Source organism: Carya illinoinensis, chromosome 12 (assembly GCF_018687715.1).
Source record: "Carya illinoinensis cultivar Pawnee chromosome 12, C.illinoinensisPawnee_v1, whole genome shotgun sequence".
Taxonomy (NCBI): domain Eukaryota; kingdom Viridiplantae; phylum Streptophyta; class Magnoliopsida; order Fagales; family Juglandaceae; genus Carya; species Carya illinoinensis.
Genome location: NC_056763.1, coordinates 30485141 through 30512894, shown reverse-complemented (window position 1 = coordinate 30512894; position 27754 = coordinate 30485141). Strand labels below are relative to the sequence as shown.

The 27754-nt window shown below is 38.4% G+C and overlaps 3 protein-coding genes across 4 annotated transcripts; 1 reads left to right on the top strand and 2 right to left on the bottom strand.

The window, feature by feature from the left end:
* The first annotated feature begins 8864 nt into the window (after positions 1-8864).
* Positions 8865-13739, top strand: LOC122289784 (nudix hydrolase 2-like). Of its 2 annotated transcripts, none has more exons than XM_043097066.1 (9): positions 8865-9092; positions 9340-9592; positions 9955-10020; positions 11383-11520; positions 11696-11773; positions 11861-11911; positions 12010-12044; positions 12729-12837; positions 13424-13739. In XM_043097066.1, exons 2-9 carry the CDS (start codon positions 9389-9391, stop codon positions 13634-13636), a joined length of 894 nt encoding a protein of 297 aa, XP_042953000.1. In that variant the 5' UTR covers positions 8865-9092; positions 9340-9388; the 3' UTR covers positions 13637-13739. The 2 variants fall into 2 exon arrangements, with proteins under 2 accessions (XP_042953000.1, XP_042953001.1); XM_043097067.1 differs by having other exon boundaries at positions 8870-9092; positions 9340-9562.
* Positions 13740-19900: 6161 nt separating this feature from the next.
* LOC122289785 (protein TIC 20-v, chloroplastic) lies at positions 19901-22503 on the bottom strand. The gene has a single exon (XM_043097068.1). The coding sequence runs from the start codon at positions 22238-22240 to the stop codon at positions 21608-21610; it is 633 nt and encodes a 210-aa protein (XP_042953002.1). The 5' UTR covers positions 22241-22503; the 3' UTR covers positions 19901-21607.
* A 249-nt stretch (positions 22504-22752) lies between these two features.
* LOC122289411 (lysine-rich arabinogalactan protein 18-like) lies at positions 22753-23451 on the bottom strand. The gene has a single exon (XM_043096380.1). The coding sequence runs from the start codon at positions 23449-23451 to the stop codon at positions 22753-22755; it is 699 nt and encodes a 232-aa protein (XP_042952314.1).
* Positions 23452-27754: the final 4303 nt, after the last annotated feature.

The window sequence follows — 27754 nt, the reverse complement described above, 5'->3', positions numbered from 1 at the left end:
TACGGTCATCTAGTTACCAACAAAAGAAGCAGTACGTGGGCCCTTCTCTCCATGATCATACCAAGTTTCAATCAAGTTTGGAGTGTCATGGGTGATTTCTATGAGATCCTAGCTTCTCATGAAAAGTATGGTGGAAGATCAAGATCCGAGAAACAAATGGAGGACTTTAGGTATGCTGTTTGCTACAACAGTTTGCATGAGTTGGGGTGGAAATTGGGCCTTTTCACTTGGAGCAATAAACATGAAGGCTCTAAGTACACAAAGGAAATGCTAGATCGAGTTTTGGCTGATACTCAATGGAAGGACATGTTCAGAAGGTATGATGTAGAAACTTTAACTACTAGAAGATCAGATGATTGACCAATTTTATTAACCTTCTGTAGACAAGAGGTCCAATACACATAGAAGAGATCTAATTTTAGATTTGAAGCAAAATGGGTTAAGGATGAGGAGGGTGAGGATGTGGTTAGGCAAGGGTGGAGTAAAGTGGGAGAGGGGCAGAATGGTTGGGAAGTGTTAAGGGTAAGCTTCTAGACTGCTCGGATTGTGAGAAAAAAATTTTGGTAAAAACAAAACAACTCAAACAACTGTAGGATGATGAGGGATCTCAGAATGTAGTAGTGATAAAAAAAAGTTACAAAATGAACTTGATATTTTGCTAGAACAAGAAGATCTAACATGGAGGCAAAGAGCAAAAGTGAACTGGTACTAGATTGGAGACAAAAACACAAAATTCTTCTACCTATGTCCAACACAAAGGCAAAAAATAAAAGAACAAAATTTGAGCTATTACTAATGTGCAAGGCAGAACTTGGGAGACACAACCAGATATTGAAGAGGCATTTACTCAGTATTTCACAGAGATTTTTAGCTCTACAAACCCAACTACCGAAGACATGGATAATTGTCTAAGATGCATTGAAGAAAGAGTGATAGTTGACATGAATGATAGACTGCAGTATGTTTTCAAAAGAGAGGAAGTAGAAGAAGCACTTCACCAAATGTCACCACTCAAAGCTCCTGGACTCGATGGATACAATGCTCAATTCTTTCAAACTTATTGGCATATAGTAGGGGAAGAGGTATGTAATACTCTTTTAACTTTTCTTAATGGGGGAATGATGGATGTGGAAGTGAATTCCACTTTTATTGCTTTAATTTCAAAAGTAAAAGAGCCTATTGTTGTTAATCAATTTAGGCCAATAAGCTTAGTGTATTGTATAAATTGGCTTCTAAAATGTTAGCAAACAGATTGAAGCTTGTGCTACACTATATAGTTTTGAAAGATCAAAGTGCTTTTATTCCAAATAGGTTAGTCATAGATAATATGATTACTGCCTATAAACTGTTACATTCAATGAAGATAAAACATAAAGGAAAAACATGTGCCATGGCTATCAAATTGGACATGTCAAAGGCTTATGATCGAGTAGAGTGGAAGTTTTTTTAGGCAATCATGAAAAAGATGGGCTTTGGAAGCAGATGGATCAACTTGGTAATGGACTGTACCACTTCAATAAGCTATGCTGTAAATGTGAATGGCAATTTTGGCAGGGATTTTCAACCAGAAAGAGGAATTAAGCAATGAGATCATTTATCTTCTTACCTATTCATCTTATGTGCAGAAGGACTTAGTGCTTTGCTAAGTCAGGCAAAAATAAAAGGAGAAATTAAAAGAGTTACAGCTACCAGAGGGGGAATGAGGGTTAGTCACATTCTTTTTGCTGAAGACAGCTTGCTCTTCTATAGAGCTACTACTGATGATTGGCAAAGGATTCAAAGCGTGCTACATATTTATGAGAATGCATCTGGGCAGTGTCTAAATAGAGAGAAGACTATTGTGTTCTTCAGTTCAAATGTTAGCACTGATAGGAGGCATGAGTTAGTTACTACAATTGGGTTACAAGCAAGCAACAACTATGACAAGTACTTGAGCCTTCCAACCATGGTTGGTAGGTCAAAGTATCAATCTTTCAGATCTATTAAAGAGTAGATATGGGCAAAGGTTTCCAACTGGAAGAATAATTTTTATCTCAAGCAATAAAAGAAGTAATGCTCAAAGTTGTGATCCAAGCTGTGCCAACATATACAATGAGTGTTTTTAAGTTGCCAATGAAGTTGTTAATGGAGATTAATTCCATGATGGAAAAGTTCTGGTGGGGCAATAATAATAACCAAAATAAGATACATTGAAAGAATTGGAGGAGCATGGGGGAAGCTAAGAGGGATGGTGGATTAGGCTTTAGAGACTTAGAATCTTTCAATTGAGCAATGTTGGCAAAGCAAGTATGGAGAGTTATGGAGAATCTAAGTTCCCTTGTTGCAACAATCTTGAGGCAAAAGTACTTCAAAAATGGAAATATCCTAAATGCAAAAAAGGGTTTTAACTCTTCTATGATATGGTAGAGCTTATCAATAGCTTTAATCAAAGTTGGATGCTATTGGCAAGTTAGAGATGGGACTAGCATTAGCATATGGCAATATAAGTGGGTTCCAAGACAAGCTCATTGCAAAATACAATCCCCTATCAAAATGCTGATGAGTGATGTAGCTATTTCAAAGTTGATTGATAAAGAGAATTCTTGCTGGAAAGCAGAAGTGCTAGCTCAGATTTTCTAGAAGGATGAGGTGGAGCTAATTAGAAAAATCTCACTAAGCAGATGACAAGCTCCAGATAAATTGATATGGGTTATACTACAAATGGCTCATTTAGTGTTAGAAGTGCTTATTATTTGCAACAAACCGTCAACAGACAAATGGAGGGCGAATGTTCTGGTGTAGCAGCAGGTGTGATTGATTGGAAACAGATGTGGAACTTGAATGTGCCAATGAAAATAAAGTTGTTTGTGTGGAAGGCTGTACATGACATCTTACCTACGACACAAAACTTGTTTAGAAGAAGAGTGGTTGAATCTGATGTGTTGTATATGCAAAAGAGAGGTTGAGTCAGCATTACATGTATTGTGGAGTTGCCCTGCTGCAAGTGATATATGGGTTGTTACTCAATGTCCTGTACAGAAATGGCCTACTCATTTCATAGACTTTTTTGGTTTCTGGTCAGAAACATCCACTAAGCTATCGGTAGATGACTTTCAGTTGTTCTGTTTCATACTGAGAAGGATTTGGATAAGAAGAAATTATATGGTTCACGGGGAAGTCTCTTGAGAGCCGTTAACAAGTGGTCATGGTAGCTACATCAGATAGGGAATTGTTTTTTACATCACAAATCCGAAAGGATATAGGTTAAGCTAATAATGCAGTTGACAGAAGTGAGGTAAGATAGCTAAAAGCTAACTGGGATGCCTCAGTTTGTACAAAATAGAATAAAGTTAGATTGGGCATTATTATTAGGGATGAGCAAGGGGAGATTATGGCTTGTGTTTGTGCACATATGAATTTTGATGTCAAGGCTGTGTTGCAGAAGGCATGGCTCTGAGAAGGGCAATGGAAGTCCATATTGATTTAGGCTTTACATGAGTAGTTTTTTAAGGAGACTCATGGATCATTGTGCAGGTTGCAAATAGTGCAGAAGTTTCTTGCACTGACTATGGGGTACTAATTCATGATGTTAGAGCTATGTTATTGAAGATATCAAGATGGCAGGTTGTTTTTGTTCATCGTGAAGCTAATTGCACATCAGCTAGCAAAACTTGCAATAGCAGGTGAGAGTGAGAAGATTTAGATTGAGGATGGTCCAATGCAAATTATGTCAACTGTTTTGATTGAACAATCTATGTAATGTTGATAGAATTTTTCTGTCTTTGCATTTTTCCCATCAATATAAATCTGTTTATTTCAAAAGAAGAAGAAGAAGAAGAAGAAGACAAAGTTAAGAGCCTCTACATGCACCGACACTTCATCTTTTATTTTCTCTCTCACAACACTCTTATCTTCTAGATATCTCTCCTATTTTCTCACAACACTACATTCTTCATCTTCCCGTTTCTTCTTCTTCTCCATTACGCCGTCCTTCTTTGTCTCTTCATTTCTTACGCATTTGTCACAAACTTCTCTCTCCTAAGTCTGCATATTGAAGCTCTCTCACTCTCTCTCTATTTTTTCTCTCCATTACAGAAGCAGCCTACGTCTCTATCATTGTTTATTTCTCTGTTTAATTTTTTTATGTGGTTAATTATTTTTTCCTGGATGTAGATCTCGGTGTTTTGCATTTGTTGTTCCATTTAGTAAAAATGTTGGGTATTTTCATGTCCATTTTGGGTTTTTTTTTTTTTTTCATTTTTGGAAGAAAGTGTATGGGACGAAATATTTTTTCTCGTTCTTTTTTTTGGCCTCTTCATTTGGGTCCTGGAGTGCATATGTATGTTCATCATTTATGCTGTGTGTTGCCGTGAGTAGATTTGTGGAAAAAAATTCTGGAGTTTGGTCTTTTTGTCGTGCATATGGGCATCTTCTATTTTATTTGATCATATTGTAGAAATTGAAGCACCGAGAAACCCCAATCCTCCAGAAAATTTCACATAAATAGCTTGAGGGAAATAATTTATTTTGTGCTTTTGGGGTTTTTTTTTTCCTATCATGTACATCCGTATGGTTTTGTTTTATTCTAATGTGGTTGTTCATGCATGCGGACCATGTAGAGTTGTTGTTGATGGCTTTTGGGATCCATGGATGTGTTGGTGATTGGTTCTCTACGTCACTGGTGTTGTATATTAGTAGCCAGTTGATGAACAATATCGATGGTGCGTCAATTTCATTACAACAGAGTTTTTAGCTTAAGATGAAGAGGAATCCATCTATCTCTGTCTCTCATATTTGCACATACTCACGTGTGCATATGCATAGCATACAAAAAACGGTAATTGGGTTTGGTTTTGTCTGGAGACAGAATGTTGTGGCCAATTCCTAATTTTTATTTTCAAAATATTTTCCTTTGCAAAGTCCTTATTTTTTTATTTTTCTTTGTTGGGTAGCTAGGGTATATATAGTAGATTAGGCGGTGGATTGGTCTGAGTAGAAGACACTGGGAAGAGGAAGGAGTGAATGGAAGACACTAGGAAAAGATAATAGTCACTAAGGTAGTGGATTTAAACAAAAGGAACTTAGTAAGTGGTGAACTGATGATCTTCTAGAATTTACGTCATTTAGAGTAAACAAATAGAGTAAGCGGTGGATTTATCTTCGAGAAGATACTGTTGAATTTCAAATTGGGGCTTAGAGGGAGTGAACGAGGATTTGGAAATGCGTGTAGGGCAAAATGGGAACAAACTGTGACAATAAAAATTACTGTTCATTTTAGGATTGATGCTTTTATATCTAAGAAGATATATATGAAGTCATTTAGTTGGCGCTTTTGCTGGCAAAGTGCTACGCATGAATTAAAATGGGTTTTTCTAAAATGGGGTGCTTGAATTTTAAGCCCAAGGGCCAAAACATGATAAAGATAAACAAAAATGATAGAAAATATAATAAAATATAAACTAAAATGATAAAGAGAAGGAAGATAATAGGGACTTCGGAGGCTACATATGTGTTATTTTTAGTTGTAATTGAGTACAAAGTATTAATTTCTAATTTATAATAAATTACACAGAGATGAGATAAAGTAAAGTAAATATCTTCATCATAATCAAAATCATATATCTTAATTTGATATGAAACTCAAATTAGTTGATTTAATAACTATAAAATTCATAATTTGTTATTATCTTCAACATCCTCTCTCAAACTTAAGGTAGAAAATTTTGAAATATTATGGTTGAAATTTGAGTGTAACCTTCATATTTGTTAATTAATCACCAATGAGATTATGAAAATGTCATTGGTGATGAAGTGACTAATAACTAGAATATCGAACATAAGATTGTGACCAATAATGGGTTGACAATGGGCCAAAGCCAACAAATGGCTAACAATAGACCAAAAAATTGAACTGATAATGGGTTACATATGGCCTTGGTGAACTATAAGACTAAAATTGTCAAAGTCTTTTGTTACCAGATGGCATAAGATTTGGCCTCCAAATAGGAAAATCAGGCTCGAACCCCCCACCCATGTAAAAAAAAGAAAGAAAAAAACTATAAGACCAAATCCAAAGGCTAAAAATGGATATGGGATTTTAAAATTTAAACAATACTCACACATATCAAAACCTAATAAAGAAATTTCACAACTAATAAAGATAGTCCAAATGCATGTACTTGAGACGAAACATAGTTGAACCGCAATAAAAAAAAGTTGTGAGAGATAACAAGCAGAAAAACTTTAACATAATAGTCAACGAGATCAAACCTACTGGCTACTGTTATTTCTTTGAATATTGAAAATTATGTAAAGATTGTACATGGTATTTATCTGTCTCTCAATCTTGATAATTTCTCTTTATACTTTTGTAAGGAGGAGATACAAATATTTGCAGAGTGAGCCAAACAAATACTCCCAAAGAGTGAAAAAAACAAAAAAAAAAAGTGAAAGTAAGCAAAGTTGAGTATGACTTGTCCAAATGACCCAAAACGTGCATAAACACAAAAAAAAAAAATTAAAAAAGAAAAGAAAGGAGGAAAGTTTATATAAAACACATTTGTCGAATTCCAAATTCAATCACTTTGATCACACGATGTTCAAAGTACCAGAAAAAGGTATATATCTTTGTGATATCTACATCATGTTTGATATAATATTTATTTTATTTTTAAAAAACATTTTAATTGTTAGATGTTGGCAGAGAATTTTTCTTCAAAGGTTGACTATCTATCTTTAGTACGTATACATTGACTATAAAAGGACAAACATACAACAACAACCACTCTACGACTTAACTAAAACATCATATTAAAAAAGATAAATGTGAAAGGTAACCGGCTTAGAGAATCATGGGATAATTGCCGCCCATGTGGCGATTATCCTTGAAACCGTTCAAAGTACATTAAAAAAAAAAGAAGTAAATTTTTAATACTTAACTGTAATTAGATTGTGATATAATTGTTATTGTTTTATTTTTATTAAAAGTAATATTAGATATAGTCATAGAGTGCGTCAACGTTATATAATTTTTTTTTTAAAAGTGAGTTTAATTATTAAAAAATTAATTTTTAATCACATAAATTTTATATTTATTTATTTATTTAAAAAAAAATTATACATATATTTTACGATTATAAATATTATTATTCTTTATTAATAGTAGTCACGACGAGTGATGACGTATGTTAGTATCATTTCAATATTTCTTGCCAATAAATTAAAGAATTGCAGCTAAAGAGATCGCTTAAAAATACAAGGAAATATGATTTTCGTTTACAAAAATATGCATATTAAAAAAGAGTGCCACATACACTACTTGTACCTCACAATTATTGAGGCATAAAGTGTCTATCATTCCATTGGATGTGAGAAACATCCGTATATCAACCTACAGCACATTCCCCCACTCGGAAAGTTATTTGGTACATGACTGACCCACTTCTATTGTATTTTAGTTAGAAAAAATGTTAATTTTATAAAAATAAACTCATTGAAGTTAAATTATAAAATTATTTTTATTATAAAATAAAATTAACGTAACATATTAATTTATAAATTTATTTTATAAAATCATTTTTATGATTATATTATTTCTCTTTATCAAATCAAATAAAATTAAACAAAAAATTTAATTATATAACATATTAAAATAGAAAATAATTTATACAATATATAAATTCCGCACAATCTCATTAAAAATTAAATAATTATGAGACCCAACTCATTCACTATTTTTCAAGTGAATTACGCAAAATTTGAACATTTAGAATTATATCTAACATGATTAGTGTTATCGTCACAAAGAAATTTTATAAAAATAAACTCACAAACTGACGTAACTTAATAAAATCTAATGTACCATATCAAATTATATATTTATTTTTATAAGATCTATTTTACTAAAATATTTCTCATTTAAAAAGCCATAGTAATCAAAAGGATTTAAAAATCAAGCATAGGGTTTTTTTTTTTTTTGATAAATTGAATTCATTCATAGATGAAAAGTATTTGAAATACAAAGTTTGTTTCAATGAAAACTTCCAAACATACACTACTAATTACAGCAGCTCAGAATCTATGAGTACGCTTGCGTCTGCATTTTTGAAGTGCACAGTTTATTTCAACTTAGTCAAGTGCATTTTTACGTTCTGATTTTTTTTTTTGGCCTCCACATAAAGCAAGCAGACGTACTTTTCAATTCGTTGTACCACATGACTTTGGTCAACTCGAAACAACTAATAGAAAAAATTAGAAGAGCTTGAACCGCAACTTTAATCAATATCTGTCTACTTGCGATACTAATTTTTCTTTCCACTCCCGTAATTTACTCTACTTACGAAAATTCAAAGTCTTAAAAAGTGACTTTGAACGACATTATTGCGGTCCATCGCACTACCCATCCATGTCAAGAATAAGACGACGACGGCTTCTTTGTAAGACCATTCACATTGGTGCATGTATATGTAAAATTATATTTATATAATATGATCTAAATGTACTTATATTAAATTATGCATATTTAAAATATATTTTACTCATTCACTCATCAAAAAATATTTTATTCAAATATTTTATATATTTAAAGATCAAACCCGTGTATCTCTCTTTCATAGATTTTGAGTATATGTATTAAGTGCTAGTGAAATTTCTTTAAATGCCAATTGCATGTATTAAAATAGTATATGTATTAACCCATTACATAAAAATTGTAAACTCTATAAAAAAAATAAAAATTGGGCAAAAAAAATGATTTTATTATTTTGTCTCGATTTTGTATAAATAAATATGAGAACTTTGCTAGCATGGCAAAGTGTTACCTCTAAAAGATATGATTTTATATATGCAAATCCATAAATCAACGTAGATGCTCTAAGCGGGACCCAAACAAAAGCTGCCGAGATATCCCATGGGTTCGTACAGACTGAGTGGACTACCACAGTGACGAGCACTCGTTGCAGAGACGAGCTTTTCCCAGCATGATGCCGCATCTAAACTTTTCCTTTATAAATAGATCGTTGGCAACAGCCCTCAACAACCACTGTCTTCCTGATGCAGCTCGAGCAAAAAATTATGAAGTTCTCTGATTTTCTTTCCGGATAAAGCCGTAGCCAGTATATCTTTTCGTTCATCACTTATTTTCAGAATAAGCTGTTATTATCCTGGTTGTCTAGTTAGATAATGATTTCTGAATTGATTTATGTTGTTTCCTTGATACGTGAGATTTTTACGTTGCTTCAATCGTGAAGGATTCTTCTAGTTTTTATCGGATTTGATCATTTATTATTATTATTACGTAGAATTGTACCAGTACAATATGATTGTCACTGTTGTTTTCTTCGTCCTTCTTGTCATCCACAGTTTCAGGCTGTATCATCCGATTAGCGAATTTCGGCTTTGGAATCGGACCATGTCAACTCCGGAACAGGTGTGCGCAAATGGAAATGGAGTTGAGCATGTTGAACTACTGCTTCCGGCGACCAACGATGACCATGGAGGGATCGTTGTGGAGATGGAGGAGGCCATGGACTCCGAGGTCTTTGTTACTTTGCTTAGAGCTTCTATCTCTGAGTGGAGGCGACAGGTTGTCATTTCTTGCATACAAATAGATGAGGTTGTTGCATTTCCTGATAAATGGTCTGAAGCTCTGAAAGTTTGTTCAATTAATGGTGTCAACTTCAATAAGTAATGACAAGCCTTGGCTTAAAATTTTCATCTCACGGTCCTCCCCCACCACAAAAAGAAAAAACAAAAAAAGACCAAATGGGATAAGTGGTGTAGCTTTTGGGCCCCTCGCTTAGTTTATGATGTTTCATTATAGGCCGCTTTTTAACCTTCTTTTACTTCTTTCTTTCCATTTTTTTCCTGGTTAATGTAATAAGTTGTCAATCACAGAGATTATTATCCTTTGGTAAAAATAAAATCTTTTTCTTTTCTTGTTTTCAAGTTTGATAAACTTTAAGATGTAATTCGCAGGGCAAGAAGGGTGTCTGGATTAAGCTGCCCATTGATCTAGTAAGTCTGGTGGAACCTACAGTGAAGGTAACCATTTTCTGCATCTAATTAGTAACTTAGCTGCGACAACAAATTGCTCTTCTATAGCCATAAGCATCTCAATACATCGATCTTCCTTCAAATGGAACTGGCCGTGTTTGGACTGCAGCATTTGCGATATCTAATATTCTAAAAAGATTAAAAAAATAAGTCTTCGTGTTGTATTTTTGAGTTTTAACTCGGTTTTCTTGAGGTTTTGGCACTGTGCTCTCTTGCGGCCCATGAGGCAGTGAAGGTACCTAATTAAGGCGTAGAAGCATCAACATGATTGACTAAGGGTCTTAGAGCATTGGCTAGGCCTTTGCCAAGTTCATAATTTAGCTAGAATGTTAACTTTTAGCTAGAATATAGATTTCTAGATAGATTAATCTATATTAGATTAGCTATCTTAAAGTCCAAATATTATTAAAATATTTAATAATATTTGAATTTTTTTTAATATTTTACAAATACACTTCACATATTAGTTAATAACTTTATTAAATAAATTATTATTTAACTACAAATTTTTATTTTTCAACTATTTTTTCCCTCAACTTTATGTTGCATGTAAAAAATAGTTGATATTTTTTTGTAAATATATATATATATGGCAACCGATGTCATGTTGACATTTTCATAATAAATATATCCCTGCTATGTTAGAAAATTGTTAAAAAAAATTACAAAGATATCTCAAAAATATTACAAATAGTTAGAAATCTCAAACCAATAGAAAACCCATTCCCAGAGCTTGATGTAAAGACCAAGATAGCCTCTCCCCAGATCAAAAACAGCTGAAACAAATGCATCTTTACTTGAAGAGAATATAAAATAAAACTAGAGTCATCTTTAAAACGTGAAATGTGAGATGAAAGCAAACCAGAATATTAAAACACAAGCAGAATTCACAACATCCACCATGCAATGCAAAAGCTTCCTAAAGGAAAACAGTTGAAGAGATGTAATTTTAGAATAAAATAATGTTTTGATGTTAAATAGGACCTCGCCATATATGAAGGAAGTGATGGACTTTGTAGCAGAAAGCTTCGACTACTCTATTTTAGCCAGTCCAATGCAGCAGGTTTAATGGCTACAAAGTTTATATTTTGGTTTTTGAGGAGTTTTAGCGAGACCGATGCAGATGCTCTTAGGGTGCTTAGTCCCCAGTCCTGCAATTAATTTAAAGAAAAAAAAAATAGTTTGGAATTTTGTGTCTATTTCCTCATCGATACATGTAGGTGGTTCATCAACACTATATTTCAAATTCAATGATCATTTTCTATGTCATGCATTGTTGATTGAGGCATCTGATCCCTTAAATATTGATTAATTGATTTCTCTTTCGTGCAACTGATATAATGCTGACAGGAGGGATTTTGGTACCATCATGCCGAGCCAAATTACCTGATGTTGGTTTACTGGATTCCTAAAACCATATGTACAATTCCTGCAAATGCTTCACACCGTGCAGTTATTGGTGCTATTGTCTTGAATGATAAAAGAGAGGTAGGAACTTTCTCTTGACTTACTAATATCTCTCCTAATCATTGTGAATAAACATACATTATGTCATAGAAAATGTCCGGTCAACACCCCCCCCCCCCCCCCCCCCCCCTCCCCAAAACAAAAAAAAAGAAAAAATATTGCTGAATTTGAATCTCTCTGTCTCTTTCTCTGCTAGTTGCTTGTTGTTCAGGAGAAGAGTGGTAAATTCAAAGGAACAGGCGTGTGGAAAATTCCAACTGGGGTTGTTGATGAAGTATGTACCTTAACAAAGCTGCTTTGCTTTATTTGAAAACTAAATGCATTTTGTTATCAATCACTAAAGGAGTTCTAAAATTTGCAGGGTGAGAATGTTTGTGAGGCAGCCAGAAGAGAAGTAAAAGAGGAAACAGGAGTATGTGTTGGATGCATTTCAATAAATTTTGTTCGTAACTTTCAATTTATGTGCTGGTATGATAATCTTATGAAGGCAACTGGTTTTTACTGATTCAGATTGATACAGAGTTTCTGGAGGTACTAGCAGTCAGGTATTCATTTTTTATCGCCTGTAATATACCTTTGGGCTAGATCATGATCCAAGGGTTTTGAATTTGCTTATTCTAACATGGTATTAGAGTATGACTCTAGACTTTGAAATTCCTGTTCAGTCTCCTTGGTTTGTAGTTTGTTCACCTGAACATTATTTGGCATGAGAAAAAAAAAAAAAAAAAAAAAAAAAAAAAAGAGACGAGTTTGGCGAGTTGTGACTTGGTTGAATATCTGTTGGTTCAGTTTGATGAGCTGTTAGGGTCAGGTATACTGGTCCCTTGGCATTTGTTTGTGAAGGTTCCGGTGGAGGTGTCTTTGGTCGTTGTATGCATTGGTGTGGAGGTTGCCGGTGGTTGCTGTGGTGCTTGGTTGCTGTGAGGTCATCATCAGCATGTGTAGCTATGGCATAATCATTATTGTTGGTGGTTTGAGGCCATTGCCGGTGTCATTGCCAAGAAAATGTGGTCTCGTTGAGTTCATCTGAATAGATGAATTATTTTTTGTCCAGCTCTCAGCTCCATCTTGCTTTGTCTTTTGATAGCCCTCTTCTCGTAATGAACCTAGAAATTTCAAAATTTTGAAGCCTTTGCGTAGCATATCCAAAATAATTTACAAATTCTGTTGAAGTTCACATACTGCATTCATATATATATATATATATATATTTCTGTTTTGTCTTACAGGCAATTACACAAGGCATTATTTGAGAAGTCAGATATATTATTTATTTGCATGATGAGTCCTCTATCGCTTGACATCCAGAAGCAAGAACTAGAGATTGAGGCAGCCCAGGTAAATCTTGGTTGACAATGACAAAAGATAACACATTTTTCTGTTTTTTCTTCTTTTTGATTTGAGAGTTCATAATATTCTCAAAACTCAGTTTGCTGGTGTAAGCAGGCAATAAAAATATTTGATTTTAATGTGCTACATAAAATACTTCTCCATAAACAATCTAGCTTCATCAGCGAATATAACATGCTTACACACACGCACCCCCATAGAACTGGTAGTGCTGAAAAAAATCTAACATGAAAAGCATTTGAGCTTTAATAGAAGTTGGGGAGAACTTCAAGTCCCTGTTGCATACACACGTAGCAGTATCAAGTTGGAAACCCAAATATTACTTGATGTCTCTTTTTCTTGGCTGCCTAGGTTGCAGATGAACTCTCTTGCTAAAAGTGAACTCTAGAATATCTGTGTTCAGATCAGATACTTGAAACCCCTAGCCATTTATATTGATTGTTCCCTCTAGCCTCCATGGTGTAAATGTTCCTTATTTTCATAATTGAATCATGAACCTGCTCTCATAATGGCCTAATGCGTGTCATTAGTGACTAATATATTTTTTGGCATGGTCCATTTTTTTTCTATTTAGTGGATGCCATTTGGGGAATATGCAGCTCAACCTTTTGTCCAGAAGCACGAGCTTTTCAAGTACATTACTTACCTATGCTTGACAAAGTTACATGGTGACTACAGAGGATTCTCACCGCTGCCTATAACGTCAGCTTTCAACGACAGTCTGAGTTATTTATATTTGAACAGCCGGGATCTGAACAATTTCTCAATCCCTTCTGACGAATTCTAGGTGAAAGATAGGATTGGTATTTATTGTCGGTGTATCAAACCCCACTATTTCCCATATTATTTGATATTTTTAATGAATAAATACTCGATACAGAGCTGACCAATGGCATTCTTTTTTCTTTTTTCTTTTTCTTGCTTTCTGTTCTACAAACATGGCCCAATTCAGACACTATTATTAGAGCATTTGTGAGTTACCACCCTGCGGGGTGTAAGGGTCTTATAAGGTTTGTCTCTGTAAATAAAGCTGAAAGGCAGAAAGCTCTATGTAGTATTCCTATTTATGACCACCGAGGCGGTTGCATGGAGCTGTGCTTGTTTACCGCTTCCACGAAGGTGTCTGTTGAATATTAAGTCAGTCTGTGAAACGTGTCATTAGGTTGATTATATTTACGACCAGAAACCATGGACTGAAGGTAGTGTATTCTCAGTGTTGTCACCATTGTTGACAGCATATAGGTCTTTTATGTCATAAAAGAAGACAAACTTTGAGCGGAGGAAAAAGGGAAAATGGAAACAAACAATGACGTTGCCTGCATGTGGACTATGTTACCCGTACATCATTATGACAGATGGTTGCCATGCGGCACCAAATCCGGGGTGCAGAAGAAAAAAAATTGTGAGATATCCTGATTCCATTATGACAGTAGGTTGTTGGGGTTATAAATCTGAAGAAGGGTGTAGAATCATCCGAACCATTCACAAAGCTCATTCTATCTTCCTCTAGATACACCCTTAAATTTCTTATCCTAGTAGATACTTGATCCTATCCATCCTAGTTCTGTTTCTCGATTTTCTTCCGAGGTTGACTTTCTAGTAGGAAATATAATGTTTCTAGCAGAATATGTATTTCTCATAGCAATATGGTTGCTGTCAGCGCCCAAACTCGGTTGCTTAGCCTCAGGGGAAGTTCCCGGCGATGTCATACCTTCACCTATTGCTTGTATGAACTGCACACTTTGTCAGTCTTTATGCCAGGCACCAGCTCCTCCACCTCCCTCTGGCTATCCTTCATATGAAACTCCACCGCCGCCCGCCCCACCGCTTTCTGACCAACCGACATATGAAGCGCCTCCGCCTCCGCCACCACAGCTGCCTGCTCAAGGAATCTGCCCCCCAACTCCTGTTGTCCAGTGCTGCCAATACCCTCCTCCCACTACCTACGGATATGTGCCTTATGACAACTATTCCGCTGTTGAGGAATGTGGAGTCTGGTCCACACCGCTCGAGCGGAGGCATTGGCCGCTCGAGCGAAGTCAGGCAGAGTCGAACGCTCGATGTTGGCTCGACAGTGAGCTCGAGCAGGAGGAGTTCGCTCGAGCGGAGGCATTGGCCGCTCGGCCGCTCGAGCGAAATCAGGCAGAGTCGAACGCTCGACGTCAGCTCGACAGTGGGCTCGAGCGGGATGCGGAAGGGAAGTTCGCTCGACGCGCGCTCGACACGCCGCTCGAGCGAACATACGATTTAGGGATTCCGCCGTTTGAACTATAAATCTGATTTTTGCCTCTTAAGTCTGTAACAGAGCAGCTACGAAAACACTGTGGATGAACAGTGTTGTGACCCATCTTGTAGTGTGATTCCTCAATAATAAAAATCCTCTGCAGCTCCCGTGGACGTAGGCAATTTGCCGAACCACGTACATCTTGTGTCGTGTGTGATTGCGTGTGTGATCGTTTTCTCATTCGGTGTTATTTTTCAATTCATTGTCATCGTTTTTCATAACAATTGGTATCAAGAGCCAAGGTTCGGGTCTGAGGAGAAACGATGGCTGGAGATGAATTGAAGGTATCGGGGATCGAGAAGTTTGATGGCACGGATTTTGGATACTGGAGGATGCAGATAGAGGACTACCTCTATGGGAAGAAACTCCATCTTCCACTATTGGGGCAGCAACCGGAAAAGATGGATGATGCTAGTTGGAATCTGTTGGATCGACAGGTTCTGGGGGTTATTCGATTAACCCTGTCGAGATCCGTTGCACACAACGTCATCAAGGAGAAGACGACGGCGGATCTCATGGCGGCTTTGTCAGGTATGTATGAAAAGCCGTCAGCGAATAACAAGGTACATCTGATGAAAAAGTTATTCAATTTGAAAATGGCAGATAGTACGTCTGTTGCACAACATCTGAATGATTTTAATACTATCACAAATCAATTGTCGTCTGTTGAAATTGAATTTGATGATGAGATACGTGCACTGATACTATTGGCTTCATTGCCAAATAGTTGGGAAGCCATGAGAATGGCTGTTAGTAATTCTGCTGGTAAAAATAAACTGAAGTATGATGATATTCGTGATTTGATTTTGGCTGAGGAGGTGCGCAGGAAAGATTCAGGCGAGACCTCGGGTTTGAGTTCAGCCCTGAATGTTGAATCTCGAGGGAGATCACATGACAGGAATTCAAACAGAGGAAGATCAAAATCAAAGTATAGGGGCAAGAGCAAGTCGAGGCCTGGTCAGCAGGCAACTTGCTGGAATTGTGGCAAAGCTGGCCACATAAAGAAAAACTGCAAAAACTCCAAGAAGACGGAGAATGATAGTGCTAATGTGGTAACTGAAGAAGTACAGGATGCACTATTGCTTGCAGTTCATAGTCCAGTTGATGACTGGATACTGGATTCAGGGGCTTCCTTCCATACATCTTCCCACCGGGAACTAATGAGGAATTATGTTGCAGGTGATTTTGGGAAGGTATATTTGGCTGATGGTGAGGCTTTGAACGTAGTGGGGATGGGAGACATTGACATTGCACTCCCTGGCAAGAACAAATGGACCTTGCAAAAGGTCAGGCACATTCCTGAGTTGAAGAAGAACCTCATTTCTGTTGGGCAGCTTGATGAGTGTGGTCATTCAGTGGTGTTCTCAGATAGCACCTGGAAGGTCACAAAAGGGGCATTGGTACTAGCTCGGGGTAAGAAAACTGGTACACTTTATATGACTACTGGTTTAATTGACACTATTGCTACTACCGTTGCAGAGAGCACAGCAGATTTGTGGCATTGTAGGCTTGGCCATATGAGTCAGAAGGGCATGACGGAACTTCTGTCTAGAGGCAAGCTACCAGAACTGAAGACAGTTGATCTCGGTATGTGTGAGAGTTGTGTAATGGGGAAGCAAAAGAAGGTCAGCTTCTTGAAAAGTGGCAGAACGCCAAAGACAGGAAGACTTGATCTTGTGCACACAGATGTGTGGGGTCCTTCTCCAGTTGCATCTCTTGGAGGTTCTCGCTACTATGTTACGTTCATTGATGACCATAGTAGAAAGGTATGGATTTATTTTTTGAAACATAAATCTGAAGTATTTGATGTTTTCAAAACTTGGAAAGCCATGGTTGAGACAGAGATAGGCTTGAAACTGAAGTGTTTGAGGTCTGACAATGGTGGTGAGTATGTTGATGGCGGGTTCAAGGAGTACTGTGCAGCTCAGGGTATCAGAATGGAGAAGACCATTCCTGGGACACCACAGCAAAATGGAGTTGCTGAGCGTATGAACAGGACCATTAATGAGCGTGCTAGAAGCATGAGGTTGCACGCTGGACTACCACCCACTTTCTGGGCAGATGCAGTCAGCACTGCCGTTTATTTGATAAACAGAGGGCCATCAGTTCCACTGGATTGTGGATTGCCTGAGGAGGTTTGGAGCGGGAAAGAGGTTAAGTTTTCTCACCTTAAAACCTTTGGTTGTCTTTCTTATGTGCTTGTTGATTCTGATGCTCGCAGTAAGCTTGAGGCTAAGTCAAAGAAATGCTATTTCATTGGCTATGGAGACGAGGCATTTGGCTATCGTTTCTGGGATGATCAGGGTCGGAAAATCATAAGAAGCAGGAATGTAATTTTCAATGAGAAAATGATGTACAAGGATAAGTCGAGTACAGTTCCTGCAGTAGCTCCTCAGGAGTCTGAGTTTGTAGGATTGGATGACCTACCAGAGGTCACAGTGCAGTGTAGAAATGAGAGTGACGGGGAGAGTGGGTCCAGTACACCCATTCCTATTATTCCGCAGGCAGTTTCAGAACCGTCTACTCCTACAGTTGCAGTTCGCAGGTCAGTTAGGACTATACGTCCCCCACAGCGTTTCTCACCTACTTTGAATTACATTCTGTTGACAGATGGTGGAGAACCGCAGAGTTATGAAGAAACCTTGCAAGATGAGAATTCTAGCAAGTGGGAGCTGGCCATGAAAGACGAGATGGATTCCTTGCTAGGGAATCAGACATGGGAGTTGACAGAACTTCCATCAGGGAAGAAGGCATTACACAACAAGTGGGTGTACCGGGTGAAAACTGAGCATGATGGCAGTAAGAGGTACAAGGCTAGACTTGTTGTAAAAGGCTTTCAGCAGAAGCAGGGTATTGACTACTCTGAGATCTTTTCTCCTGTGGTAAAGATCACAACTATCAGGATGGTACTGGCTATGGTTGCCACTGAAGATCTATTTCTTGAGCAGTTAGATGTGAAGACAGCTTTTCTTCATGGAGACCTTGAAGAAGACATCTACATGCACCAGCCTGAGGGGTTTGTGGTACAGGGAAAGGAAGGTTCAGTTTGCAGACTGAAGAAGAGCTTGTATGGCCTGAAACAAGCTCCTAGACAGTGGTACAAGAAATTTGACAACTTTATGCACAGTGCAGGGTATATTAGATGTCAGGCAGATCACTGTTGCTATGTCAGGCATTTTGGCAATTCTTATATTATTTTGTTGTTGTATGTGGATGACATGCTTATTGCAGGGGCTAGTATTGATGAGATCAATAATCTGAAGAAGCAGATGTCAGAGCACTTTGCAATGAAGGATTTGGGAGCTGCAAAGCAAATCCTTGGCATGAGAATTGTCAGAGACAGAGTCAGAGGTACGTTGAGACTCTCACAGGCTGAGTATGTGAAAAAGGTACTCAGCAGGTTCAACATGGACAAGGCCAAACCAGTTGGCACACCCTTGGGAAGTCACTTCAGACTCAGCAAGAATCAGTCACCAGAGTCAGAGGAGGAACGAGATTACATGAGTAAGGTTCCTTATGCCTCAGCCATTGGTTCACTTATGTATGCTATGGTTTGTACAAGACCGGATATTGCCCATGCAGTGGGAGTTGTGAGTAGATACATGAGTAACCCAGGAAAGCAACATTGGGAAGCAGTGAAGTGGATTTTGAGGTACCTAAAGGGTTCCTCAGAAACCTGTTTATGTTTCTCTGGAGAGAGCTTGGAGGTGCAGGGCTATGTTGATGCTGATTTAGCTGGAGATATTGACAGCAGAAAGAGTACCACGGGCTTTGTTTATACACTTGGTGGTACTGCAGTGTCATGGGGTTCTAATTTACAGAAAACAGTTTCTTTGTCTACAACAGAAGCTGAGTATATTGCAGTGTCAGAGGCTGCAAAGGAGATGGTATGGCTACAAGGCTTCTTGGAAGAATTGGGTAAGAAGAATCAGAAAGGCACTCTCTACAGTGATAGTCAGAGTGCCATATTCCTTGCCAAGAATCTAGCATTCCATTCCAGGACCAAGCACATTCAGATCAGGTACCACTTCATACGGTCATTGTTAGATGACGGACAGTTGTTACTTGAAAAGATATGTGGAAGCAAGAACCCTGCTGATATGTTGACAAAGGGTGTTACGCTTGAGAAACTGAAGTTGTGCGCAACTTCAGTTGGTCTTCTAGAATGAAGACAGGAGCAGTGAGTTGCAGAGGTGGAGGATATCATGTTTGAGGAAGACGGAGATACAGCGAGTGTACCAGTCTCCAAGTGGGAGAATTGTTGAGGAATGTGGAGTCTGGTCCACACCGCTCGAGCGGAGGCATTGGCCGCTCGAGCGAAATCAGGCAGAGTCGAACGCTCGACGTCAGCTCGACAGTGGGCTCGAGCGGGATGCGGAAGGGAAGTTTGCTCGACGCGCGCTCGACACGCCGCTCGAGCGAACATACGATTTAGGGATTCCGCCGTTTGAACTATAAATCTGATTTTTGCCTCTTAAGTCTGTAACAGAGCAGCTACGAAAACACTGTGGATGAACAGTGTTGTGACCCATCTTGTAGTGTGATTCCTCAATAATAAAAATCCTCTGCAGCTCCCGTGGACGTAGGCAATTTGCCGAACCACGTACATCTTGTATCGTGTGTGATTGCGTGTGTGATCGTTTTCTCATTCGGTGTTATTTTTCAATTCATTGTCATCGTTTTTCATAACATCCGCTTCATCTCCTTCGCCTATTTCCCTTTTTCCCTGTATGATGTCAGTATTTTCCTATGCTGTTTTGTTCCAAGTGTGACTCCTGTTCTCATATTTCAAGTCGATTTCTGACCAACCGACATATGAAGCGCCTCCGCCACCACAGCTGCCTGCTCAAGGAAACTGCCCCCCAACTCCTGTTGTCCAGTGCTGCTAATACCCTCCTCCCACTACCTACGGATATGTGCCTTATGACAACTATTCCGCTTCATCTCCTTCGCCTATTTCCCTTTTTCCCTGTATGATGTCAGTATTTTCCTATGCTGTTTTGTTCCAAGTGTGACTCCTGTTCTCATATTTCAAGTCGATCGGAATACATCATGTTTTATAAATTGGAAATAGTTTTGTAATAAATAAAACCCTATTGATTGCTTTTCAGATTTCAATTCCTGGCATGTTTTCGATATGAGATGATTGACTATATGTATTCGAGGATTAATTGGAATGAATCCCAACGAATCATCTTTTCATAAAATATTTAAGAGAATGGAAATCCGAACAGGAGCCGTTGAACATCATTTCAAGTAGTTCCAATTGTTTCACATTGGAACTAGATAGAAAGGCCTCTACATCCATAAGATGCTAGCAAAAAACCCGTTTCATTTTATACAAAGCATTTACACCATCATAATACCTTGAGATGGACTAAAATTCACTAAATACTAAAGTTCACTAAATACCCCGTTGGAATACCCAGTCACAGACACTGACCAAAGTCTGGTATTAGCAATCCCCATTGAGAAATACTTTAGCCACAAAAGTAAATCCATAAACTGATGTGGTTTGATGCAGTATGTCAGATTATAAAGTTACTTTCAAAGTAAAGTATATTTAACACATTACGTGAAACCACGTCAGTTTGTAGGTTTACTTTTGTGTAATCTTTTTGTGTCAGTAGCAGTTCTCATTTCCAATATCTGCTCTCTAAAAAAGAGTTCTATCTACCATCAATGACATGTCTTCCGCAATGGTTGTCCGATATATGGGTTACAAGTTATTGCCATGTGAACCATCAGGGGAACTAGCTCTCCACCATCACCACCTGCTTGGCAAGAGCCTCTACAGTCTACACTCAAGGCTTCCCTAAGCAGCACAATGAAAATCGATCTACCATGGCAACATGTGTAACGCTCTACACTGACAGAGATGTGATGAAACCAGTAGAGCATGGAAAAATGTACAATAGTTACCCCTGGTCCAGTTTCCAGGACTTCCTATTTCTTTTAGTGAGGCTCCATTACCAACCAACATGCTCAATATTTCAAATCCAGAAACCTGCAGGAAGATCACCTCTCTTTTATGGTGCCGCTACTGCTCACAAGACTAGATTTCAGATGAAATTCTCCAACCAATTGATAACTATTTTCTCATCTTTTCCTTGTCTACCAAAGGAAAACTTTTCAAAGAGAAACTACGTGAGCAATAATGACATGAATTCATCCATTGTAGAAAAACTTAGATTGCCTACCCAGGACCATTCAAGTGACCATTCAAAAGGCCACTCCTAAATTCCCATTATATATGGTACAGTCACAACCTGCTACCAAATCAAAAGTTTCCTCCATTTCATTGGGATAAAATATTTAAAAAAAAAAACATTGTGATACAACAATACCAGGAATGAATTATGCAAGTTTCTTCCTTTCATAACGAGTGCATCCAAGTGTAAAAATCTAGAGCACTTTCTTTAAAAATGAATTAAGATCGGCTAATAAAGCTACAGACGAGAACCAGACGGGAGCTCAAAGAACTTGCCTGTCAGCAGCTTCAGCAACAATGGGTAATCTGGGCACCTGACCCAGCAAGCAAGAAGAAGACCCATAAACCAAAGAAACCAGAAGGAACAGAAACACAGTGCTGTCCAAGATCATCAACAAGTCCAAGCCCCACCCACCCCTTGGATTGAAGCTTCTCTCCAAAAGATCAGGAAAAATCAGCAGCACATCAAGCACAATAGCTTGCATGGTATTGAACCTCACGTACCTAGTAAAGTTGCGGTTCCTCACAACCACGAAGTAAAGGGTCAAGAACACCAAGAACCCATTAAAGGGAAAGCTCTTAAAGACCCTTATAGCCGGTACCAAAGGCTGGATAAGAGCTTGCATGGGAGTGAACTGGGTGATAACGTACTTTCCGTACTGTATGCCATCAAAGAAGGGGTAGAAGTAACATACGGCTGAAATTAAGCGGTCGGAGGCATCAGCTGAGCCGCTGCCATTGGACTGGGCATTGATGTGTGTTCTTCTGGGTTTTCTGGTTGGGTATATGGATTTCTTCGTAAGGTTAAGTTGTGTAAAAGAGGAATTAAGGAACGTGGAGTGGAGTAGGGGCCTGAGAGTGGAATTTAGCGGGTAGAAAAAGTTGGATATCGCCATATTCTTTGAGAGTGTTCGAGGATTGGTTTCTGATTATTTGGGAACAACTAAATAATTTCCTACAGTGAAGAAAATATCTTTTTTTAAGATAAATGTACCAAACAAACAACGCTACCGTCGTCGTTTGTTGCCTTTGTGCCACAATAAAATAAAAAATAAATAAATAAATAAAGGAAGCTACGATTATGCCTATAAGATCTCGTTTTGTTACAAGAGATAATAAAAATTAATAGTCTTTGGTAAAATTTTATTAAAATATAAATTTTTAATGATGTGCTAGCGGAGCGGATCGTGCAAGACATGTCTATGTTTTTTATTTTTTATTTTGAAAAGTAATACTGTATCTTCCTAATTTATATTATCTTCAAATTGATATAATATTTTATCATTGAATAAAAATTACAAGAAGGTTTTAATTTTTATTAAAAAAATCTGGTTACAACGCCAAATAAATGTGAATAATGTGGGACAGCCGTGGAGAACAGTGAAACCAAAAAACCGTCGGGAAAAAACTAAAAGGACAGAGCCGCCAATATACTCAATCCGCTCAAAATGACACCTGCCTTGTACTTCGAATCCGAACCCGAGTCATCACTAACCGGACCTTTTGCAGTCTCCGCCGAAAAACTCCCCGGCGCCTGACTCGGAGGACTACTGCTAGATGGAAACACTACTGGTGCCTCCCCAGGCGTCGCAGAACTTGATGGAATGTTGGCCGAAACCTCAGGAGCCATGCCACTTGCTGGAACGTCTGCCGTTTCCGGGGGGCTCGCGGGAGTGGTACTCGGAGAAGAAACCGGTGCAGGGAACCGTATTGGAGAAGGCCCATTTGTCGATGGACTCTGGGTCGGAGCAACGATGGGCGTCGGCGGACTTGCTGGAGACTTTTCCGGGGCAATGGAAGGAGATTTAACAGGTGAAGTCGACGGCGATTTCGCTGGCGAAATGGACGGAGATTTCGCCGGTGGATTCGAAACGGGCGCAGGACTTGCTGGAGTGTACGTGGGCGGAGATACAGTCGGAGACTTCGAAGGCGATGCCGGAGAAATGGAAGGAGAAGACGCGTGAGAAATTGACGGAGAGGGCGACTTTGCTGGTGGCGTCGTAAGTGTTGGGTTTGGCGAAGGAGCAGGCGCATTGTCTGCTTGTACGAGGCCGGAGCGCGAGACACACAGAACAGACATATAAAGTAGAAGAAGAAGCCTATGCATCTTTGGAAATCGAAGCGTGAAGAGAATCGATGGTGCGTTATGAATGTGCGTATCTTGAAGATTGTTTTCCGATGAATAAGAAAAAGGTTTCTGAGAGATTGAGGATTATATAAAGGAGTGTGAGACTTAAAACGTTGTGACTTGCGATTTTCAGGAAATTTTGTCGTCAAGGAAAAAGTGACCGTTGGCGTTGGGGCGGCGGGGGTGCATTCGTGACCGGCTATGAGGAGTGGAAGTAGCCGTTACTTGGAAGGAGGCGACTCGCTGAACCGGTCAACTTGTCGGACTTGAGACAATCCTGCTTCAATTGGGTACGCTTTTACATAGATATTTTTAGCAACAATAGTTCTACATACAGTCGTGGATTATAAGCGGAGTGCAGTCTGCTGCGCCACGTCAACTATTAAAAAAAAAAAAAAAAAAGGCCAAAAATGCAAAATGGGTTTCAGCTTCATATTTCCCGCTCTGTTCTTACAGCCATTGGTGCGAGAGGTGCGAGAGGTTCCCATCGAAGCAGCTCCAGGTCACGGCATCACTGCGTGGGCCATTCGTTAGTGTGGGTGCAGAAACGAAGTGGGTTGGGCGTTGGTTGGTGTGAGTCAAGGCTGTGAATCGGGTTGGGTCAGTGTGGTGGGCTCGGTTTGGGTCAGTGTAGTGGGCTCGGTTTGGGTCAGTGTGGTGGGCTCGGTCTGGGTTAGCGTCGTTGCCACTGTTTCCGCCAGGTATGTGGGCCAAGATACCGGGTCATCCATCTCGTGGGTCAGGTCCGTGGGTGGGTCAGGTCCGTGGGTCATCTGCGTGGAGCATCTTTGTGAGTTTTATCCGTAAGCTCCTAAGTCATTCTTCAATCTGCAATAATAGTTACATTTGCTTAATTAAATACCAGTTATTGATAAAGAATAAAGCATGTATTGATTTACTTAACAATATAAGAATTTGGCAGGAGTTTTAAGTTAGATATGAAGAAATTTGTTGGCTAAAAATATTAATTTTGAGGTTAAATATTGTGGTTTAATTATTGTGGGTTAGTTGTTGTTAAATTTATGTTTGTAGTAGTATGAACAGAGGATGTCATGTATGTAGTTGGTTTAGTAATCCCTACTGCCTTGGTTGTTCATGAAGATGGCATGTTTCTATTGATTTACTTAAGAATAAAAAAAATTTGGAAGAAAAAATAGTTAAATATGTAGAAATATTTTGGCTGAAAATATTAATTTTGTAGTTCCATATTGTGGTTTAATTATTGTGGTTTAGTTGTTAAATATTGTGGTGGTTTTTTTATTTTTGATATATATATAAGTAGATGTAAAATTGATTTTTTGTTCCAAGAGCTGGGTATGAAATGTTTAGAAATATGAAAGAGGGTGGATTTTCAGCCATGTGCTATTATTTATTGCACTTTAAAACTATAGTAATCTTGTATTCTATGCTCTTTAAAAGTATATAAACAAATTTCATGTAGTATTGTTATATTTATTTTTTCATAGAATAAGTAGCAAAGGATATTAGTCATCACTCAAAGTTCTTGGTCATTCATGATATAGTTTTCCTTAAACCTTATCAAAGACTAACCTTGGATATTGAACAACTTTTACAGGGCATGGGAAAAGGGGAAGAACACCCGTCTTCCCGTACACTATCTAGCTCAATTCCCCCCACTTCAGTATGTTATTTGAGCCTATATAAAACTTATTGGTATTATAAGTTTAGCATTCTAATTAGCATTATTATTTTTATGTTAGGACATTCTTGAAACTGGTTTAGTAAAGTATACAAATTACATGCACGGTTATTTTGGACCAGTGCCTGAATGGGCACCAACTTTTATGCGATATCAAGCTGACTATCAAATTCCAAGCAACATTCAAGTGGTTTTGAAACTTGAATCGTTATGGATTTGTAGTTATTTAATATTTTTTATTAAAAGTAGTTTAAACGTTTTCTTTTTTTCTTTTAAGCAGAATGTTGGTTACCCATTTCAATATGGGATGAGACCTCCGAGGCCAATTATCAATACAAGCTCCGCAACGAGTGCAAGAGTTGGTGACCGAGATACACCCATTTGTTTGGAAACTGAAGAGGCATGTAGTTCCGCTAAAGTTGATGAAGAGAATATCATGGATAGATCAAATGAACAGGAAACCGATGATGGCACTACCGGTACACCACAGGTAGTTCCATCATCAGATGGTGATGATATCATCGAGGAGCCCAAGTCGGGGATGGAGTTTAATTCGTTTGATGATTTGTTGAGCTATTATAAGCATTATGGTCAAAAGAACAGGTTTGGGGTGATGACCCAAAGGAGCGAGTGGTCAGAAGATCAATCAGTCAGATATGTCACCCTTGGGTGTGCACGGGGAGGAAAGGCCCGGAATAAGAGTTTAAATGTAGCCAACCCTCGTCCAACAGGAAAGACGGACTGTAAGGCAATGATTAATGCCTTAAGAGTCGAGGGGAAGATGCGGTTGACAACAGTTTATAATATACATAATCACAGACTAAGCCCAAAAAAGAGTCGCTTCTTTCGATGTAATAGAGATGTGAGTGAGACCGTTAAAAGGGTCCTAGACACAAACGACGTAGCTGGCATCCGACTGAATAAGAGTTATGGATCTCTTGTTGTAGGGGCAGGTGGGTTTGAGAACCTCCCATTTTTGGAGAAGGATTGTCGCAATTACATCCACAAAGCACGACATCTACGACTTGGTGCAGGGGGTTCTGGAGCACTTCAAGATTATTTTATGAGGATGCAGTTTAAAAATAATGGGTTTTTTGCATTGATGGATTTGGACGATGATGGTAGGTTGAAGAATGTTTTCTGGGCAGATCCACGTAGTCGGGCAGCCTACTAATATTTTGGTGATGTGGTGACATTCGACACCACATACCTGACAAATAGGTATGGGATGCCCTTTGCACCATTTGTTGGTGTAAATCACCACGGGCAGTTGATTCTTTTGGGAGCTGGCCTGATTTCTAGTGAGGATACAGAGACTTTTGCATGGTTATTCAGAACTTGGTTGCAGTGTATGGACGGTATAGCTCCAAAGGCCATTATTACTGATCAAGATCGAGCAATGAAAAATGCAATTGCACTTGTCTTTCCGGAAACACGACACAGGTTTTGCCTATGGCATATACTGAAAAAAGTCTCTGAGAAGCTTGGGTCATATGCTGCGTACAAAAGTGGGCTGAAAACTGGGTTAATGAAATGTGTGTACGACACACAATCTATTGAAGACTTTGAAAAGTGTTGGGCCGAGTTTATTAACACTTTTGAGTTACATGAGAATGCGTGGTTGAATAGTTTATATGCAGAGCGTGATCATTGGGTACCGGTTTTCCTAAAAGAGACCTTTTGGGCTGGAATGAGTACAACCCAACGCAGCGAGAGTATGAATGCCTTTTTTGATGGTTATGTTCATTCGAAGACAAACTTGAAGGAGTTTGTCGACCAGTTTGACAGTGCGCTTAAGAAGAAAATAGAGAATGAAAATCAGGCAGAATTCTAGTCTTTTAGTGTCACTATCCCCTGCGTATCTAGATCTCCAATAGAAAAGAAATTTCAAGAGTTATACACCAACGCGAAATTCAAGGAAGTTCAGCAACAAGTAATTGGTGTGCTTGATCTGGAGACATCTCTACTGACGTCAGATGGTGTTTTGAAGAGTTATTTGGTAGAAGATGAAGTTCGTATTCAGGAGTTCACAAAAAGCTTGACATATTCCGTGGAATTTAATGTGGATGATTGCAATGCAAAATGTTCATGTGGGTTATTTCAAATGAGGGGGATACTGTGTAGACATATTTTGGCGATATTCAAATCAAACGGCATAAAATCATTGCCAGACCGGTACATTTTAGACCGGTGGAGGAAGGACATCAAAAGAAGATACACAGTAATCCGAAGCAGCTACGACGAAGGGGAGCAGAAGCCAAATGGTAATAGATATTCTATCCTTTTGAATATGCATTATACGATGATAGATTATGCGGTGGATTGTAATGAGCACTTTGAAGAGGCAAAGAAGAGGATACATGAGATGACTGAATGTTATCGTCAGAACCAGTGCCCCATATCTTTCACCGAATTAGGTTTGTTCGAAGGCGACGACTTGTTTAGTATATCATCCTCTTTGGTTAGTTCATTATAACCAAAACTAACCAAACTACAAAAATGTATCAATATATAATTTTGTATATATAAAATGCAGGGGGTTTGGAGATAGCAAAGGATACAACTGCCGTTGGTAGCTCACAATAAGTCAAGAGTCCAAATGTTGTCATAGGGAAAGGAAGA

Excerpts from the sequence above, each read along its gene's own strand:
- LOC122289411 (XM_043096380.1), bottom strand. The coding sequence starts at position 23,451 with ATGCATAGGCTTCTTCTTCTACTTTATATGTCTGTTCTGTGTGTCTCG.
- LOC122289785 (XM_043097068.1), bottom strand. The coding sequence starts at position 22,240 with ATGGCGATATCCAACTTTTTCTACCCGCTAAATTCCACTCTCAGGCCC.
- LOC122289784 (XM_043097066.1), top strand. The coding sequence starts at position 9,389 with ATGTCAACTCCGGAACAGGTGTGCGCAAATGGAAATGGAGTTGAGCAT. Across the intron at positions 11,774-11,860 it reads CAACTGGGGTTGTTGATGAA|GGTGAGAATGTTTGTGAGGC; the intron begins GTATGTACCTTA and ends TAAAATTTGCAG. Across the intron at positions 12,838-13,423 it reads TAGAGATTGAGGCAGCCCAG|TGGATGCCATTTGGGGAATA; the intron begins GTAAATCTTGGT and ends TTTTCTATTTAG.